This window comes from Microtus oregoni, unplaced genomic scaffold (assembly GCF_018167655.1).
Source record: "Microtus oregoni isolate MIOR12 unplaced genomic scaffold, Mior012 000035F_ref0000213, whole genome shotgun sequence".
NCBI classification, from domain to species: Eukaryota; Metazoa; Chordata; class Mammalia; order Rodentia; family Cricetidae; genus Microtus; species Microtus oregoni.
The window spans coordinates 4,768,198-4,783,863 of NW_024543094.1; the positions used below are offsets into that span (position 1 = coordinate 4,768,198).

General features: G+C 41.5%; 2 protein-coding genes across 3 annotated transcripts in view; one reads left to right on the forward strand and one right to left on the reverse strand.

Moving 5' to 3' along the window:
* Positions 1 to 13,529, forward strand: part of LOC121432565 (tubulin-specific chaperone E-like) — a 32,738-nt gene extending 19,209 nt beyond the window's left edge. The window contains 13 exon segments of the mRNA XM_041630601.1: positions 572 to 671; positions 1,489 to 1,591; positions 2,517 to 2,593; positions 4,081 to 4,176; positions 5,193 to 5,209; positions 5,212 to 5,256; positions 5,343 to 5,407; positions 5,943 to 6,083; positions 7,346 to 7,499; positions 9,318 to 9,386; positions 10,724 to 10,783; positions 12,563 to 12,654; positions 12,784 to 13,529. Coding sequence (XP_041486535.1) covers positions 572 to 671; positions 1,489 to 1,591; positions 2,517 to 2,593; positions 4,081 to 4,176; positions 5,193 to 5,209; positions 5,212 to 5,256; positions 5,343 to 5,407; positions 5,943 to 6,083; positions 7,346 to 7,499; positions 9,318 to 9,386; positions 10,724 to 10,783; positions 12,563 to 12,654; positions 12,784 to 12,876 — 1,112 coding nt within the window. The 3' untranslated portion in view covers positions 12,877 to 13,529.
* The window catches only part of LOC121432584 (UDP-GalNAc:beta-1,3-N-acetylgalactosaminyltransferase 2-like), a 35,939-nt gene continuing 32,192 nt past the window's right edge, over positions 11,920 to 15,666 (reverse strand). For both annotated transcript variants that reach the window (XM_041630628.1, XM_041630630.1), the window contains 3 exons: positions 15,555 to 15,611; positions 13,895 to 14,054; positions 11,920 to 12,638 (listed from right to left, as the gene is read on the reverse strand). In XM_041630628.1, coding sequence (XP_041486562.1) covers positions 13,914 to 14,054; positions 15,555 to 15,611 — 198 coding nt within the window. In that variant the 3' untranslated portion in view covers positions 11,920 to 12,638; positions 13,895 to 13,913. The remainder of the gene's footprint in view (positions 12,639 to 13,894; positions 14,055 to 15,554; positions 15,612 to 15,666) is intronic.

Sequence of the window (15,666 nt, forward strand, 5' to 3'; positions counted from 1 at the left end):
TGTTTTTTGGTCCTGCAGAAGTTTGATTTTGACACTTGGTTCTGCTTTGGTTATAGATGCTTGTCTCACGTTTTGACACATGAAAATGAGTTATTTTAGGTTTTGGATAAACCAGGGTAATAATATTTCTTTGTTTTAGTTTGCAGTGCTAGGAATGGTACTTAGGGCTTTTGGCATATAGAGAAGCACTCTACCACTGAGCTATATCCAGGCTAACATAATTTAAAACATAAAAACATTTGCATTCCGACTAGACAGTGAGAAGTTTAAAATCCCCACTTCAGGCAGGCAGTGGTGGCAAGAGAGGCAGGGGTCTCTGAGTTCCAGGCCAGCCTGTTCTACAGAGTGTGTTCCAGGACTGCCAAGGCTGCACAGAGAAACTGTGTCTCAGAAACAAAACAAAATCCACACTTCAGAATTAGAATGCTACTAATTCTATGTCTTTGAGGAGTCTTTTGAAATTACTTTTTCTTAAAATGTGCCTGGTCTACAGAGCTAGTTCCAGGACAGGCTCCAAAACCACAGAGAAACCCTGTCTCGAAAAACCACAAAAAAAAAAAATGTGTCTTAGATATTCGAATTGTTAATTTGTCCAAAAACCTATTGTCATCTTGGGATGAAGTGGTTCTTATTGCAGAGCAGCTCACCAACCTGGAGGATCTCGATCTCAGGTATGGACTCTACACTGCCTTCTCTGACAGTTGGCAGATACTTTACGGGAAGCTTTGCCTAAATGGACTTTGCTAAAGGTTCACTTCAGGGCACAGTCTTCAGATGGTCCCTTGAGGTGCATGAATAAGGAGTATATCTGTGTCCTTATCAGGTGGGAGGGAGTAGATCTTCATAACTTAAAAGTCTGACTGTGAAAGAGGGACTATTGTATATGTGATCCCAGAAGAGGAGGAGAGGGGTTAGTGCTGAACACGATTTTTTTAAATTTAGAATCAGTGTTTAATGGGACATTGTTTAATATAGTTTTAATAAAGTTTTTTATTTTGTTTACTAATGTTACATTTCTGATACCTTCCCAAATAATTGATTAGTTTAATCTCACTTTTCAAGGGCTCACCTAGGCTGGTCCAGTCCTCCTTCCTTCCCTTCCTTCTGATGGTGCTGGGAACCAAGCCTAGGTTTTTGTGTTTCTCAAGCCCTCTACCACTGAACACACCCCCAACCTTTCTCCTCTTGCATTCTTAAGTGCTTTTTATATGCAGGTTAAGCTTTACTAGGCTAAAGCAGGTACAAATGGAACAGATAGTCAAGCTTGAAGGCACCTCAAATAGAGCAAATGGGTTTAACACTTATGTCTCCTCTTCTGAAGTATGGGAGCCCAAGCCAACCTCAAATGTATGGGGAAACCTGAAGCTTCTTTGCCTACCTTGAAGAGAGCTCCTTTCAAATCTTCAGGTTAAACCCCAGACTGTTGATATCAGAGTATTAGGTCTGCCGTGTAGGAGTAAGTACTTCATGTCTTCTTTTTCTTCTCAGTGAAAATAAACTACAGTTTCCCTCTGACTCACCAACTCCAGCTGGAACGTTTTCTAATCTGAAGATTTTAGTCTTAAATAAAATGGGAGTAACATGGGCTGAGGTAATCATATTTGCTTTATTATACATTAATAAGTGAATATAATGTTTTGCTTTAAAAGGGAATTGAAGACTAACTGGTTTCATTTCAGTTACCCTATTATCCAAACAGTAGAATGTTCTACACTTCATTACAGAGAAAAGTAATCCTTTGGTGAAATAGTTTTTTTGATCTGGTAATCTACGTTTCTTTCTCAGCCTGTCCCTGTCTCTTAGCTCATTTGTTTGCTCTGGAGTCTTGAACATGGATGCTCACAGTGGCATGCACCAAATATGTGGAGTTTTAAAAGCTATAATGCTGGCTCCCCCAGGTTCCCTACAGATGTTCTTAGGGCAGATCATGACGTGGAGTCTCACCTGCAGGCTTGTCACCCACTGTCCTAGTATGGTTGGTTCAGGAGTAGCCACAGGTGTCCTTGGCATATTGCATTTGGTACGTCTGTTTCTGTCTTTTTCTCGGCCTCAGATTTTGGACAGTCTACCTTTTCTGTTGCATACCAAGCCTGGGGCAGAAAAGCACTTAGCAATTGTATGGGGGTGGCAGTAAGGCCTACTGGGAAACACCTAAGAACTGATGGAGAGAGTTTTATGTGCTCAGCATAGCCTTCACATGCCCAAGTGGTATCAGAACCAAGAAGGTGAGTACCACATCCTGTCCTGTGCTTAGGCCACTAGACAGGTGGGTGTCCATCAGCATTCCCAGCTCCTTTGAACACTTTCTGAGCTGGGTGCTGACTCAGCTGCCAGGTTAATAGTAGCAGAAGAGTGTCTACCAGTAGTCTTTCAACATGGCCCTTCATCCTCCCGCACTACTACTTGGTGCCTGAGTACAGCTTGCATGACCTGTCCATAAGGCAGTATTCCCGTGGTGATGTGACTGAGCATGGCCAGAAGAGGCTGCCAGACACTGAGTTCAGTTTCCTTTCTAGGTGCTGCGCTGTGCCCCTTCATGGCCAGTTCTCGAGGAACTCTACCTCAAGTCTAACAGTATTTCCATTTCAGAAAGGTAATGGGCTTTGCTTCAGTGATTCTATTGCTATTCGGTTATTCTGAATAAAGTCTCAGGTTGGGAATTAACTTTTATGAAGGTTTGCAAGCATGAATTATAGTAGTACTTACTCCTTACTCATTCATTGTATTACAGTTAGATTGTCAACTGAAATGTTACTCAAACCAAAGGAAACTCATCAAAGACATCTGAATTTAATATTTGATTAAATATTTGATTTTTATTAGCTTTGTATAAATAGTTTGGATTCTCATAGACAATCAAACTTAAGTATTAGAATTTACTAGTTTTCCTTACATGTATTGGATTCTCTGATTCTCGTTGGAGTACTGGCGCTTTTTTTTCCTTATATTTTTGGGGGGTGGGCACAGGGCCATCCTATACAACTTAGCAGGACCCTATCTCATAAAAACCAAAGGCAGAGGGATGTAGCTTAGCTTAATGATAGAGCATTTGCCTACTATGTGCAAAGCCCTAGGTTAGTTTTTATTTAAAAATTTAAGATACACACTGTTTATGTGTTGTATGTTTGCCTGAATGTATATCTATGTACCACATATACACAGTGCTCAAGGAGGCCAGAAGAGGATAGCTGGTCCTCTAGGACTCTGAAGTAAAAGGGTGTAAAATTGCCATGTGGGTGCTGGGGATTAAATCTCAATTTTCTGGAAGAGCAGCCAATGCTTTGAACCACTGAACCATCCCTTTAGCTGCTGAGTTCATTTTTTAGTATTGCAAGAATTTTAAAGTAAATGATATTTTTTTTTCTTAATTTATAATTGTGTGTATACATGTATATATATATATATGTATTTATGTGTGAATTCAAGGGTATGTGGGTGAAGGACAACCTTTGGGGTTGTCTTTCCACTGTGGGCTCAAAGGATTGAATTCAAGTTGCCATACTTGTGAAGCAAGCACTGTTATTTCCTGAGCCATCTTGTTAGTCCTGTTTGTTTTGAGGCAAGGTCTCATATAGCCCAAGTTGGCCTCAAAGTAGTTATGTGCCAAGTATGACCTTCAGCCTTGCCTTCACCACCTGCGTGTTGGGAAAGCAGATGTGGACAGCTGTGTCTAGCAAATGAAGGATCTTTAATTGGTAATATCTGCTATTGTACTAGAGTGTGGCAATGCCTTTACCAACTGAGCCATCTGTCTGGCCCATCATCTCCCTTTTTAGATAATCATTAAATAACTATGGGAAAGAAAGTTAAGGATGGAAATTTTTGAGTTGGTTCAGACTGTAAAGACTGTTGTATAGAATGGTTTCATTTATGGAGGCAAGTGGAGGCATCTTTCTTTATCAAAGGCAGGATAAGGACCCAGATTTTGCCAACATTTCAACACAGCATCCCGTTTTTTTTTTGGTGGGGGGGCAAATCCATCTGCCTTCCTCCCTAACTCTTGGTACATTTATTTTAAGCCTCGAACTTTGAAAACAAAAGAGATTAGTCCATATTGAGAAAATTGTACTTTCCATACAGGCCAGCGAACGTCCTGCAGAAGATGAGGTTACTAGACCTTTCCTCTAACCCAGCCATTGATGAAAATCAGCTGTGCCTCATAGCATATCTTCCCAGGTAATCCCTTAAAATTTGTCTATGTGTTGCTTCTATTGGTTAATGAATAAAGCTGTTTTGGCCAGTGGCTTAGCACAATAGGGCAAGGCAGGAATTCCAAGCAGACAGAGGAGGAGAGGTAGGAGGAGTCAGGGAGAAGCCATGTAGCCGCCGCAGGAGACAGACGCCAGATAGAACCTTACTGGTAGGCCACAACCACATGGCGATACACAGATTAATAGAAATGGGTTAATTTAAGATATAAGAGCTAGCTAGCAATATGTTTAAGTTATTGGCCAAATAGTATTGCAAATAATATAGTTTCTGTGTGATTATTTCTGGTCTGGGCATCTGGGAATGAATGAGCAGCCTCCACCTACATTTGCCTGTTAAAGTTCATATCATTTTCTTTTTTGTTGTTGTTTAGTTTTTCAAGGGCTTCTCTGTGTAACAGCTCTGGTTGTCCTGAAATTCACTTTGTAGCCCAAGCTGGCCTTGAACTCACAGAGGTCCACCTGTCTCTGCCTCCTGAGTGCTGGAATTAAAAGAGTGTGCCGCCACCACCAGTCAATCCATATCATTTTAGTGAATGAACTGTCATATGTTAAATGCACTTTTTGAATAGATAGAAATTATAGTTTCTATACTGGGCAAGTCCCTTGAAAAATATCAACTTGAACTCATCTGGAGAATGTACTTGTCCCTCATATACTATGTGGACCTACGTACTAGATCATTTGTAGCTGCAGACTTGGTCCTGGTGGTGACACCTACATCTCCATTTGTTAATCTTGGGGAAGTGAGACCCCCATCTACCTCTTTTGAGACCCACTTAGCCCCTGACAGAACAGGACGCACTCCATAATCTTAGAGGGGCATGCATGTGGAAGAACAGATCATAGTGTCAGCCTTCCTTCTGGACCTTGTGTTTCATAATAGGATGGAAATCTAAGGTGGAGGAAAAGACTTGCTAGTCTAGTAGATACCCCAGAACTCTTCAGTGTCCTGTGTAATCAAATGTAACATTTTAATTTCAGATTAGAACACCTACTCATTTTGACACTGGACTTTCTTCTATACATTTTCCGGATGCTGGAATTGGTAAATAATATTATTAATGTCCCTCCTTCCTATGTTAGCTATTTCTTTCATTCCTACTGTGCAGTTTTATTTTTTTATTGTTCTAGGGTGCAAAACATCCATGTTCCCGTCCTTGCAGTACCTCGTAGTCAATGACAACAAAATATCAGACGTAAGAACTGCCTCAGTGTGCAGGGCACAATACTGCTTGTCTTCGCATGCACACAAAATTTGAAGGTTTCTTCTGTCAAAAAAGTTAAACTAGGGGTTTGGAGAGTTGGCTTTCAGTGGTTAAGGGCACTGGCTGCCCTTGCAGCAGACTCAGGTTCAATTCCCAAAAGACAGATGGCTACTCACAACTGTTTGTAACTCCAGTTCCAGGAGATCCAATGCCCTCCTCTGGTCTCCTTGCTCACTGCACACATGTGTACAGACAGGCATGCAGACAGAACATCCATACACATAAAATAAGTCTTAAAAAAACATTAAAACAAAAGCATAATACTTCCTCAAAGCGAAACTTTTCAGGGTTAGAGTTCTTTTATTTACACAGATGTAGAACAGCACTAAGTTCACATGGGTGGTATTGGTGTCCAGTGCACTTGGTACCTCAGATGGAAGGCAATTTTACTTTTATGTGCTAGGCCAAGTAATCTGAGATGTGTTCTGACACATGTTGCTTTTCCTTTTTCCTTTTGTTGCTTCAGTGGTCATTTATCAATGAGCTAGATAAATTACAGAGCCTACAGGCTTTGTCCTGTACTAGAAACCCCTTGACTGAAGGAAACAAAGCAAAGGAAATCATCATTGCCAAGATTGGTCAGCTGAAGACCCTAAACAGAAGTGAGGTAAGCACTAGGACCCTAACTACACCCTTTGGTTTTTTTCTGGAGAGGAGGTCTCATTGTTGCTTCTACTGGCCTCAACTTGTGGACTCAGCATCCTTTCTGCTTCGGCCATTAGAGTAGCTAGGACTACAGGTGTGCCATGGCACTAGGTTTTAATTTTTTTTAAGACTAGAAAATAAGTAATAAAAACTGTAACAGTAAATTACATTTGAATATTACAAAGTGATGACCAGATGCGTTTTGTTTATTGGGATTCTCTGCCAAGTCCTTGGAGGGAAAAAGGTTATATTTAGGTTAGTGCCAAATCATTGTTACTTTGCTGCCTGAACAACAGTGGTCATTTAAGATAAGGTGGGGTAGTGTTAGCCGCTTTATCCCGTATCCTTGGAAAGAAACAGAAAGAACACAGGCTTAGAGCACGTCTCTTTCTCTCCTTGTTGCTCCCAACAGTGAGGCTTTGAGGCTTAGGCACAGTGAAATTTCAGCTGTTATAGCACACGCGAGAGGTGAACCCAGGCACCCAGAGAGATGGCTCAGTGGTTAGGAGCATTTGTTGCTCTTGCAGAGGACCCACACAGTGATCCACAGCATCTGTAACTCTAGTTCCCAGGGATGGGGTGCTCTCTTCTGGCCTCCTCAGACACTATAGGCATGTTGGTGCAATACATAAGTGCAACAAAAATCCAAAGTTAATCTTTTTTTAAAAATAATTAAAAAGGTAGAATTTAAAGAATCAAATTACCTTTACTTGTTTGGAGGAAAAGGGTCATGCATACTAGTGCACATATGAAGATCAGAAGACAACTTGGCAGAAGTTTGTTTTCGCCTTCCACCATATGTATCGGGGACTGAACAGGGGTCATTAGGCTTTAAGGCAAGTGTATCAACTGCTAAAGCATCTTGCTGGCCCTGGATATTAGTTCTGTAGAAGAATGTGCAAGTTCTTGGGGATGTAAATAAGTTTTCAGGGTTATATAATATCTAGTCTTTCTTAAATAAAAATTTACTTTGAATTTTAGTTTTGAGACAAGAGTCTCTGGCCCGCACTGGCTTTGAACTCCATGCAGTTCTGCATTAGCTCTCTTTAAGTGACAGGTACCACCATCCCCAGTTTGGAAATTGTGAGTTGTGTTAGAAAAGAAAAGTGCAGGGATGTGTGGATGGCAACAGTTTTATTGTCTGTGCGTGAGCACCAGAGGGAAGACTGGGTAAAAACATGAGCAGCTCACTGGAAGATGACACATTTCTATTTCTCAACACAGATTCTTCCAAACGAAAGGCGTGGAGCTGAGCTTGACTACCAAAAAGCCTTTGGAAATGAATGGAAAAGGGCTGGCGGACATACGGATCCAGACAAAAACAGGCCAAATGCAGAGTTTCTTTTGGCCCACCCTAGATACCAGCTTCTCTGCAGCAGTACGTCCAGGTAGCCCGTGGGGACTCCAACTGGAACAGAGCCCTGATATGGTAGTTCAGGAAGGCTCAGTGTTTTGTCTTTTCTGCTTTGGGGGGCTATCTGTTTCCTTTTTGAAGGAACTGTGGGCACTTTCCTGGCACCATGTCAGCGAGTTGAAAACAGACAGTACATTGGCAGTGTCAACATGGGTTCCTGCAGTTTTGGAAAGGTTGGCAGTACTCCACGTCATCTCAAGTGGTGGTGTTTTTAATGCTCCCAGCACAGCAAGTTCACACATAAACTTTTGTTCTTCCCATATCCCACCCTTAGGTCTTGTCCTATTTTGTTTGGCACTTAGTGTTCACAATGGTTTCTTTAGCACGCTAGCTGGGCCTCAGGCTTTGAAGCAAAGGATTGGGCCTTACGTCCCAATGTACTTTTCACTTTGTTTTAATCTCATCATTTCACCATTCCATGGTTCAGTTTTAGGCCGTTTTTCTTTTCATATATTTCCAATGCAAGCAGCTCACTGCATAAATGCTTCAGCTGGAACATTATCTCAGGAAGACAAGCTGCCTGTGGGAATTGCTTTCAAATTACTCCATTAGCTGGCCCAATTTCCTGGCTGATCTAGGTAAATTCTGAGTCACTTGAGGGTAGGGAAGGGAAGGTTCTAAGCAGCCTGCAGGTGCATACAGTTCAGATTCTTATTGCCTAGTGTGTGCAGAGAAACCCAAACCACTTGACCAAGGGCAGCAGGATAGGAGTTCAGCCTTTCTGCAGTTCCACTTTTAGTCCACCCTCAGCCCAAACAAAACAAAGAATTCCAGGTGTGGTGTACATGGCTGCCTCTGCCTAGCATTCCATGCCGTATGTGTTGCCTGCCCTGAGTCATTCAGTGGCTCAGCATATAGACCTCCAAGGTGTCAGTGCTTGTGACAAGTGTTCTGACTTGAAAATACCCCCAACACAGATGAATTTCATGACATGATCCTTAAAATACAAAGAGAAGCTGAGAAATGGACTTACTGAAGCTTGAAAGTACAGAAAGAGGTTCTGAAAGTGCAGGTTCATATAACTTCCGTCACAGCTTACTGGTGTGGTTGTTAGCATCCTACAGTGTCTAATTTATGATCGTAGGTACATGTTACTTAAAGACATTGAAATAAGATCTATCTAAGGCTACTCAGGTTCAGGTATCCACTGAGGTCCTAGGATGTGTCCCTAGGAAGCCACTGCCTATGTTGCAGGTGCAGGAAATGGTCTGCAGCAGGACACTAAACTCTTGACTGGCTAAAAACCTGATGGGGTTCTATGACTTCTTTCCAGATCATACCTTGTTTTTCTCAGGACCCTGAATGAAAGGGTATTTTCAAAACTGAAACCAAGTTAAAAGTTCAGAGGTTTTGAAAGCATGGGACGCTTAGTCAGACTATTATTAGAACAAGCATGGAAACATACAACCACAGAGATGATCTTCTTTGGGAATGGCTATTGTGGTGTGTGTGTGTCTGTGTGCGTGTGTTTCTCTGTAGGTTTGGAGCCTGTCCTGGAAGTAGCTCTTGTAGACCAGGCTGGCCTCAAACTTGCAGAGATCCGCCTGCCTCTGCCTCCTGGGTGCTGGGATTAAAGGTGTGCGCCACCAGCGCCCAGCAGGAATGGCTCTTGTTTAGCTCTCCTAACCACCCAACAAGCAGCTCTGCAGGAGGAGGCTAATCCCAAACTAATTGATCAGTGATGCTGGGTAGATCCTGGGAGAGGCTCTGTTCACACTAGCATAGTTTCCTTACTGTGGCCTTTAGCTAATTGTTCATCCCTTTCTATTTCTTCTTAAACAGAATATGGTGCACCTGAAGATGAGGAACTCAAAACACAGCAGCCATTCATGCTCAAAAATCAGTTGCTAAGTAAGAATCCTTTCACATACCTGCTTTGTTCTGGGGTCTTGGGTGTCAGCAAATGGTGATGGCTTGCTTGATAGGGATGAAGTGTGTTTCTCCTAGGTCATTGGCTCTCAACTTTCCTAATGCTGCAACCCTTTAATATAGTTCTTCATATTGTGGTGATCCCCCAACCATAAAATTATTTTCACTGCTAATTCATAATTGTCATTTTGCTACTGTTATGAATCATAATGTTAATAGCTGTTTTCTAATGGTTTTAGGCAACCCTAGTGAAAGGGTTCAAGACAACACACACACACACACACACACCAATTGAGAACCACTGTCTTAGGGAGTACTGATCCCAAACTCACCCAGTTTATGTTGGGCATTCTGATGTCCCCCTGCTTCAGACTGTGAAATAGCCCTCTAGGTGTAAGAGAGAGCAGAGTAGTAAACCACACTGTGATGTCGAATCCTGCACTGTGTTCCACATGCAGAACCCTCAGTGAACTGTCAGGAGGTAGTGTGGAGGGAAAGAAAAGGTGATAGAATGCTGGTTCCGCTGTTTGAGACATGATCCTGGTATATAAACCCAGGCTGCCTTGTACTCAATATCCTCTATAGCTCCCCTGTTCTGGGACCATGATAATATCTTTTTGATTTTTTGTTTTGAGACAAAGTCTTATAGCTGGCATGTGTTGAATAGACTGGACTTGAATTTGTGACAATCCTACCAAAAGCCTTTCAAGGTGGGATTATAGCCTGGAACTACAGGTGTGTACCACCACACTCTAGCTTCATGGGAATATTAATTTATAAGGACTGAACCAAGTTATTGTGCCAAACTGATGCATTATCTGGCAATCTCTTGGGCTGCACATTTTTACTTACTGGTGCTAGTAATCAAACTGAGGTCTTGTGTATACAAAGTATACGCTCTACCTCAGAGGCATAATCCAGTTTTGTAGTGACATTTCATTTGTATTTTAATAAAGCTTGCCTGTAAAACAGCCCCATTGGTCAGCCTTACAGACGAGGCAGTGGTAACACACCTTTAATCCCAGTTGCCACACTAGTTGCCATAGAAACCAGGCGGTGAATGCCTTTAATCCCAGCCTTAGAAAGGATTATAAAATGGGAAGAAACAGCTCTCAGTCTCATTCTGAGATTCCTGGAGGCAGGATTGCCATTTTGAACTGAGGTAAGATCCAGTGGCTGGCTGTTTTGCTTTTCTGATCTTCAGGTTGAACCCCAGTTTCTCTCTGAGTTTTTATTAATTTTGCATCACAGTTCTACATGCATGCATACTGTAAATCCCTGCTATGGTGGTTATTAACTTTTTACCTTTTTCCTTAAAGCATTGAAGATAAAGTGCTCAAGCAAACCTGAACAGAAAGTATTAGAAAAGCAGTTGCCAGGTAAGAGCATGTCCTTCTCTGCTATCCAAGTACCCATGAAGCACTGGCTTAGGGTGAAACTAGGTGGAATGTTAACTTTTAGTTTATGTAGACCTTCATTAGTGCTTAATCTAAAACTTTCAGCTTATCTGGAAACAGTTTTATTAAAATATGTGGGGTTTTTGTTTTGAGACATGGTCTTACTGTGTTATTCTGACTGGCTTTGAACTCAGATACCTGCCTCCCAAGTAAAAGGCATTTGTCATCACGATAGTGTCCAGCCACAGGTGTGAGGACTTGAATGCTTAGCCCCTCAAAGGAATACTTCCCATGCCTATGTATTTAAGTTCCCAGATTGATTCTTTCCACTTTGCTTGTCTAGAGATAACTTCCTGATCAGGAGAGAAGTTAGTGCTTTTAAACAACTTGGGGAGAAAAAATTTTTTTTCAGAATCCTTTAAAAAACATTTGTACTACTGGAACTGACTTAATATTAGAATCATAAATGCTTTTGGATAATGCAATTGACCTTAGATTTGCACTTAGAAGAATCAATTTTTTAGCATGACACATTTCTATAAATTCTCAAGATAAACTTGAGTCACAGCTAAGTGCTGGCGGGTTAGATTGAAGGAGCAATTGAAGAAATGGAAACATATGAGTCTGTTTGACTCCAGTAAATATATTTCCCTATTTGCCTACCAGTGCAGTAAACTCGATTTTATATCCATGTTCATCAGACAAAACAAGCTTGCCCGTGATAACGCTCGTGGAAGGCTAGTTGCACTCAAAAGAGTAATTTCCTGAACTTCTATCCATTTAGGGCCAAGTATTTCTCTCTCTCTCTCTCTTTTAAATTAGCAGTTCAGTTTCTGTGACTGCTTTGTAATATATAATGAGAAATTAACAGTGTGTATTAACTTCTTGTTACTCAATGTAAGGATGGTTATGCAGTTCATGGCAGGGAAGGCGCTGGTGGAAATGTGGCAGTAGTCACATCATGTCCTTACTATGGATGCAAAACTATGCTGACAGCTCGTTTGCTTCCTCCCCTTCTTGTCCTTATTCAGTGTGGGACCCAGCCTACTCCTCTAGACACAGCAGTTTTAATCAGGCACATTCAGGGTAGTAGGACTGTTGAAGGGGGTCACAAACAGGAAAAGACGAGTTTTATTCTAAAATAGAGAAGATTTATTATCACAAGTTGCATAAAAACAGCTTTTATAAAAAATGATTTTTATAGAAAAATAATTGACTACATTGTGATATTTGTAGGACACCACACTATTGCTGTACTTTCAGCTAAAGCTTCAGAGAAACTAATTTTCTTCATCGCTGTCTTTGGAAAGAAGTTCCTAGTGTGTTCTGAACAGACATAGCATTTGTTTTGCTATCTTCCCACACCTGGTAGTCATTGTACACATCCTGATGGTGACCAGATGCTCCTGCTGGGAGGGACCTCATCAACCACTGAAGTCTACGTTCTCTCCTAGAGGGATAATAAGGCTGAGAGGTGTCCTCAAGGCCCCACTCATGGGATCTTCAGCAACCCATTAGGAAGTTATCACAAAGGCCTATATTTTTCCTCCTCGGTGGGGTGATTATTTCTGGTTACTCAGATTGAGGAAGAAATGGTAAATGCTTGACATTTCGCTGTCAAGACTACTTGGGTCAAACATTGGCTCCATTTCCCAGCTTGCCAAAGAATCAACTAGCTGGGTGACTCGAGGACAGATCATGGCTGAGCTGGTTGTACACAGTCATCATTTGAGAGAAATGGATTTTCCTTTTCTTTGATAGATTCCATGACAATTCAAAAGGTAAAGGGACTGCTGTCACGTCTTCTCAAAATTCCTGTTTCAGAAATTCTGCTGTCCTATGAAAGTCCCAAGGTAAGTTGCTAAGCTTAGTTCTCCACAGTACCATGAGCCATACATAACAGATTTTAAATGGAGGCGGCATGTATAACCTGCATCATCAGATCTGTCTACTCACTCTTCCCCACTTTGTTCTCATTTTAGATGCCAGGCAGAGAAATTGAACTAGGAGATGACCTACAGTCATTACAGTTTTATTCTGTGGAAAATGGAGACTGTCTACTAGTGCGATGGTAACAATCCAACCGTAAGAGTTTAGCGGCTGTAATGTTGTATATACCAGAAACAAAAACTTCACCCTCATAAAGGATGAAGTTTTGTTGGGAAAGGACCATTTGGTTGTATATAGAATAAAGGCTTTGATTACTAGTGATTTTTCTACTCCGTCTGTCTCCACAGCTTACTGCATTCCATTATGTGGACATGTAAATATAAACAGAAACAGCAGTCTAAATCTGAATAGCGTTAACATTTGCTGTGGGCTACTTAACTGTCTGAAAAAGTTCACTACAGTGATTTGGTTGGTCGTCGAAAAATGTCCCTTAAACTGAGGAAACACATCTCCTACTCTGTACAACATACTTTTCTCCACATTTTATCTACACTGAACCTATACTTCCAGAGATTACTACTACCTCCTCAAGCTTAGGTAAACATCAGGCAAAGCAGAGTACCTTCCCTACTTCCCTGTGACACTGAACCCTGAGGTGTTTACTTTTATTGAGTGCTAAGGTGAGACATTCAGGATATGCATTAAATGGTAAGAGAAAGCATGATACATATGTAAATGAACATTTTTAAAAGCAAGACCCCAAAACTTCAGATTACAGTATTTCCTTTTCAAGGCCAGTTTGCCCACATCAGAGATCCACAAACTGGTATTTCCAGCAACCCAGACTTTGGTATATGCGGCCCCAGCACCACACAGCATCTTTGTACGTTCCACGTTCTTACTGTCCTAATTGAGCTTTGTAGAGCTATTTTATAATCATAATTGAGATTCAAATGGCATTATTACAACTTTCTGAATTTGGCCAGGTTTAACCAAAAGTGGTAATGATGAAATAATTACTGATTAGTAACAGTGATTAGGAGTTACAAATATTTTTTATAAAATAATTTGGTATTAAATAATCTTCCAATTTATAAATAAAAACTTATGCTACAATATCAGATGATTCATTAAGATCTGTGCAAACACTGGTAATATACTACTTATAGCTCACTATCAGCCACAGGGTCTCCTCCGACTTACAGGCCCTGGTCTTTGGGGATCACTGTTCTTTTGCTTCACACTGACAAGGGTCCCCACACAGCTCCTTCAGTTCCCACAGTCTGCTCAGCTCTTGTGGTGAATACTGAGGAGAAGACAGCATTCCTGTCTCACAGGTTTTCTCACACAGCCACAGGCTGTCCTGTTGAGAAACAAAATACAAGACAATCAAGAAACGGTGTGTGTGTGTGTGTGTGTGTGACACTTCAGTGTGCTCTACCAGAGATCTGTGAGGGGGATGGTGTGTGTGTGTGACACTTCAGTGTACTCTACCAGAGATCTGTGAGGGGGATGGATCCTGACTTGGGGAAAGTACCGCAGCCTTACAGTCCTGGGGCTGTGAACCCAGAAACTACAGTGTGAAGATTAGGAGTCACCTAATGCCAAACTAATCCAGAAATATGCACAGTCATTATATTGTCAATTAAAACTACATGAAGATTCTCAGAAGAGTCAGTACATGAAATTCTATAAAAACGTACAGAGAGTACAGATGAACACTTTCATATTCCCTTTTAGAGAGAGGTCATAAAGCAGTGGCAGCCGTTCTGATAGGATGCTTGCAACTCTTTGTAAGTCATCTCATTTCAGTATCAAATGCTATGAGAGCAAAATTATTCTTCCTGCCACTGTAAGAACAGGCTGTCCAAGACTCCTAACTTGAGTCCCAAGTACCACACTGCTCAGCAAGCAACAACACGTATGAAGAAATGTGGAATCTGATAACACAAACCCTGAAACTCTTTTTAAACCATGATATTCTAATGGGCGTAGAGGCTGCTGGAACTAGCATGTGTCTGGAGGGAATCTGGTAATCCCTAGGGTTCACCAGTGGCAGCAGAGTGGGCCTCATGCCTTGGGTACATGGAAGAGAACAAAGCTTTCTGTCCAAGAAGCTCTTCAGTTCCATAAGGCCCAAGGCAGTGAAGTGTTTAAAAATAATAGTGCCCCATTGAGCATGGCAAAGTGAATATCCTCTGTATGGCTCTTACAGGCCAGGGTCACAAAAAAGGATCAGCACATCAACAAGCTCCACAAGCAGCCTTTGATGTGCTGAGTCTGATGCAGCAGCAGGACCCAGGCTGAGCTGAATGGGTATGTACTCCTGTGTGAGTGAGAAGTGTTATGACTGAATGGCAGGCACTGCGTGTCCTGTTCACTGTGCCTTCTACAGCCAGAGTCCAGAAGTCAATACAACAAATAAGGCAAAAGCCTGTCCTTCCCACCCCCAAGTTTCCTACCTTCAATTTTGATCTCTGCATCACCATCACCACCTCACTCCACCCTCCCTTACAAATAAAATACTATTAAAGTCTGTTGTCAGGAGTTGAGAGGTCTCACTGTCATGGGCCAGACTCAAGTCAACAGATTCTAAACTGTAAAACTATTAAGGAATTTCTGATCAAATCTAAAGACCTAATTCTTTTTTGTGGATAAGGAATTTCTGTTCACAGTATTTCCTTTTGGTTTAAGCTTAGACAATTATTTGAGGAATAATGAGGTAGAGTGTTGTAATTTAAGAGCATAGCTGGCATGCCAGAAGGCACTGATTCTTATGCCTACGGTTGATGAACAGTAGGTAAGTTCACTTGAACACCTCCAAAAGCTCAGAAGTGAAGCCAGCACCCTCATACCTGCTTACCTGGTGTCTTTTAGGTCCTATGGCTGCCATCCAAATGCCCATGCTGACATCTTCACCCTACTCATGGTCAAATGGAAACTTCTTAATGTTTTAAAGACAAAGCCATATGTAC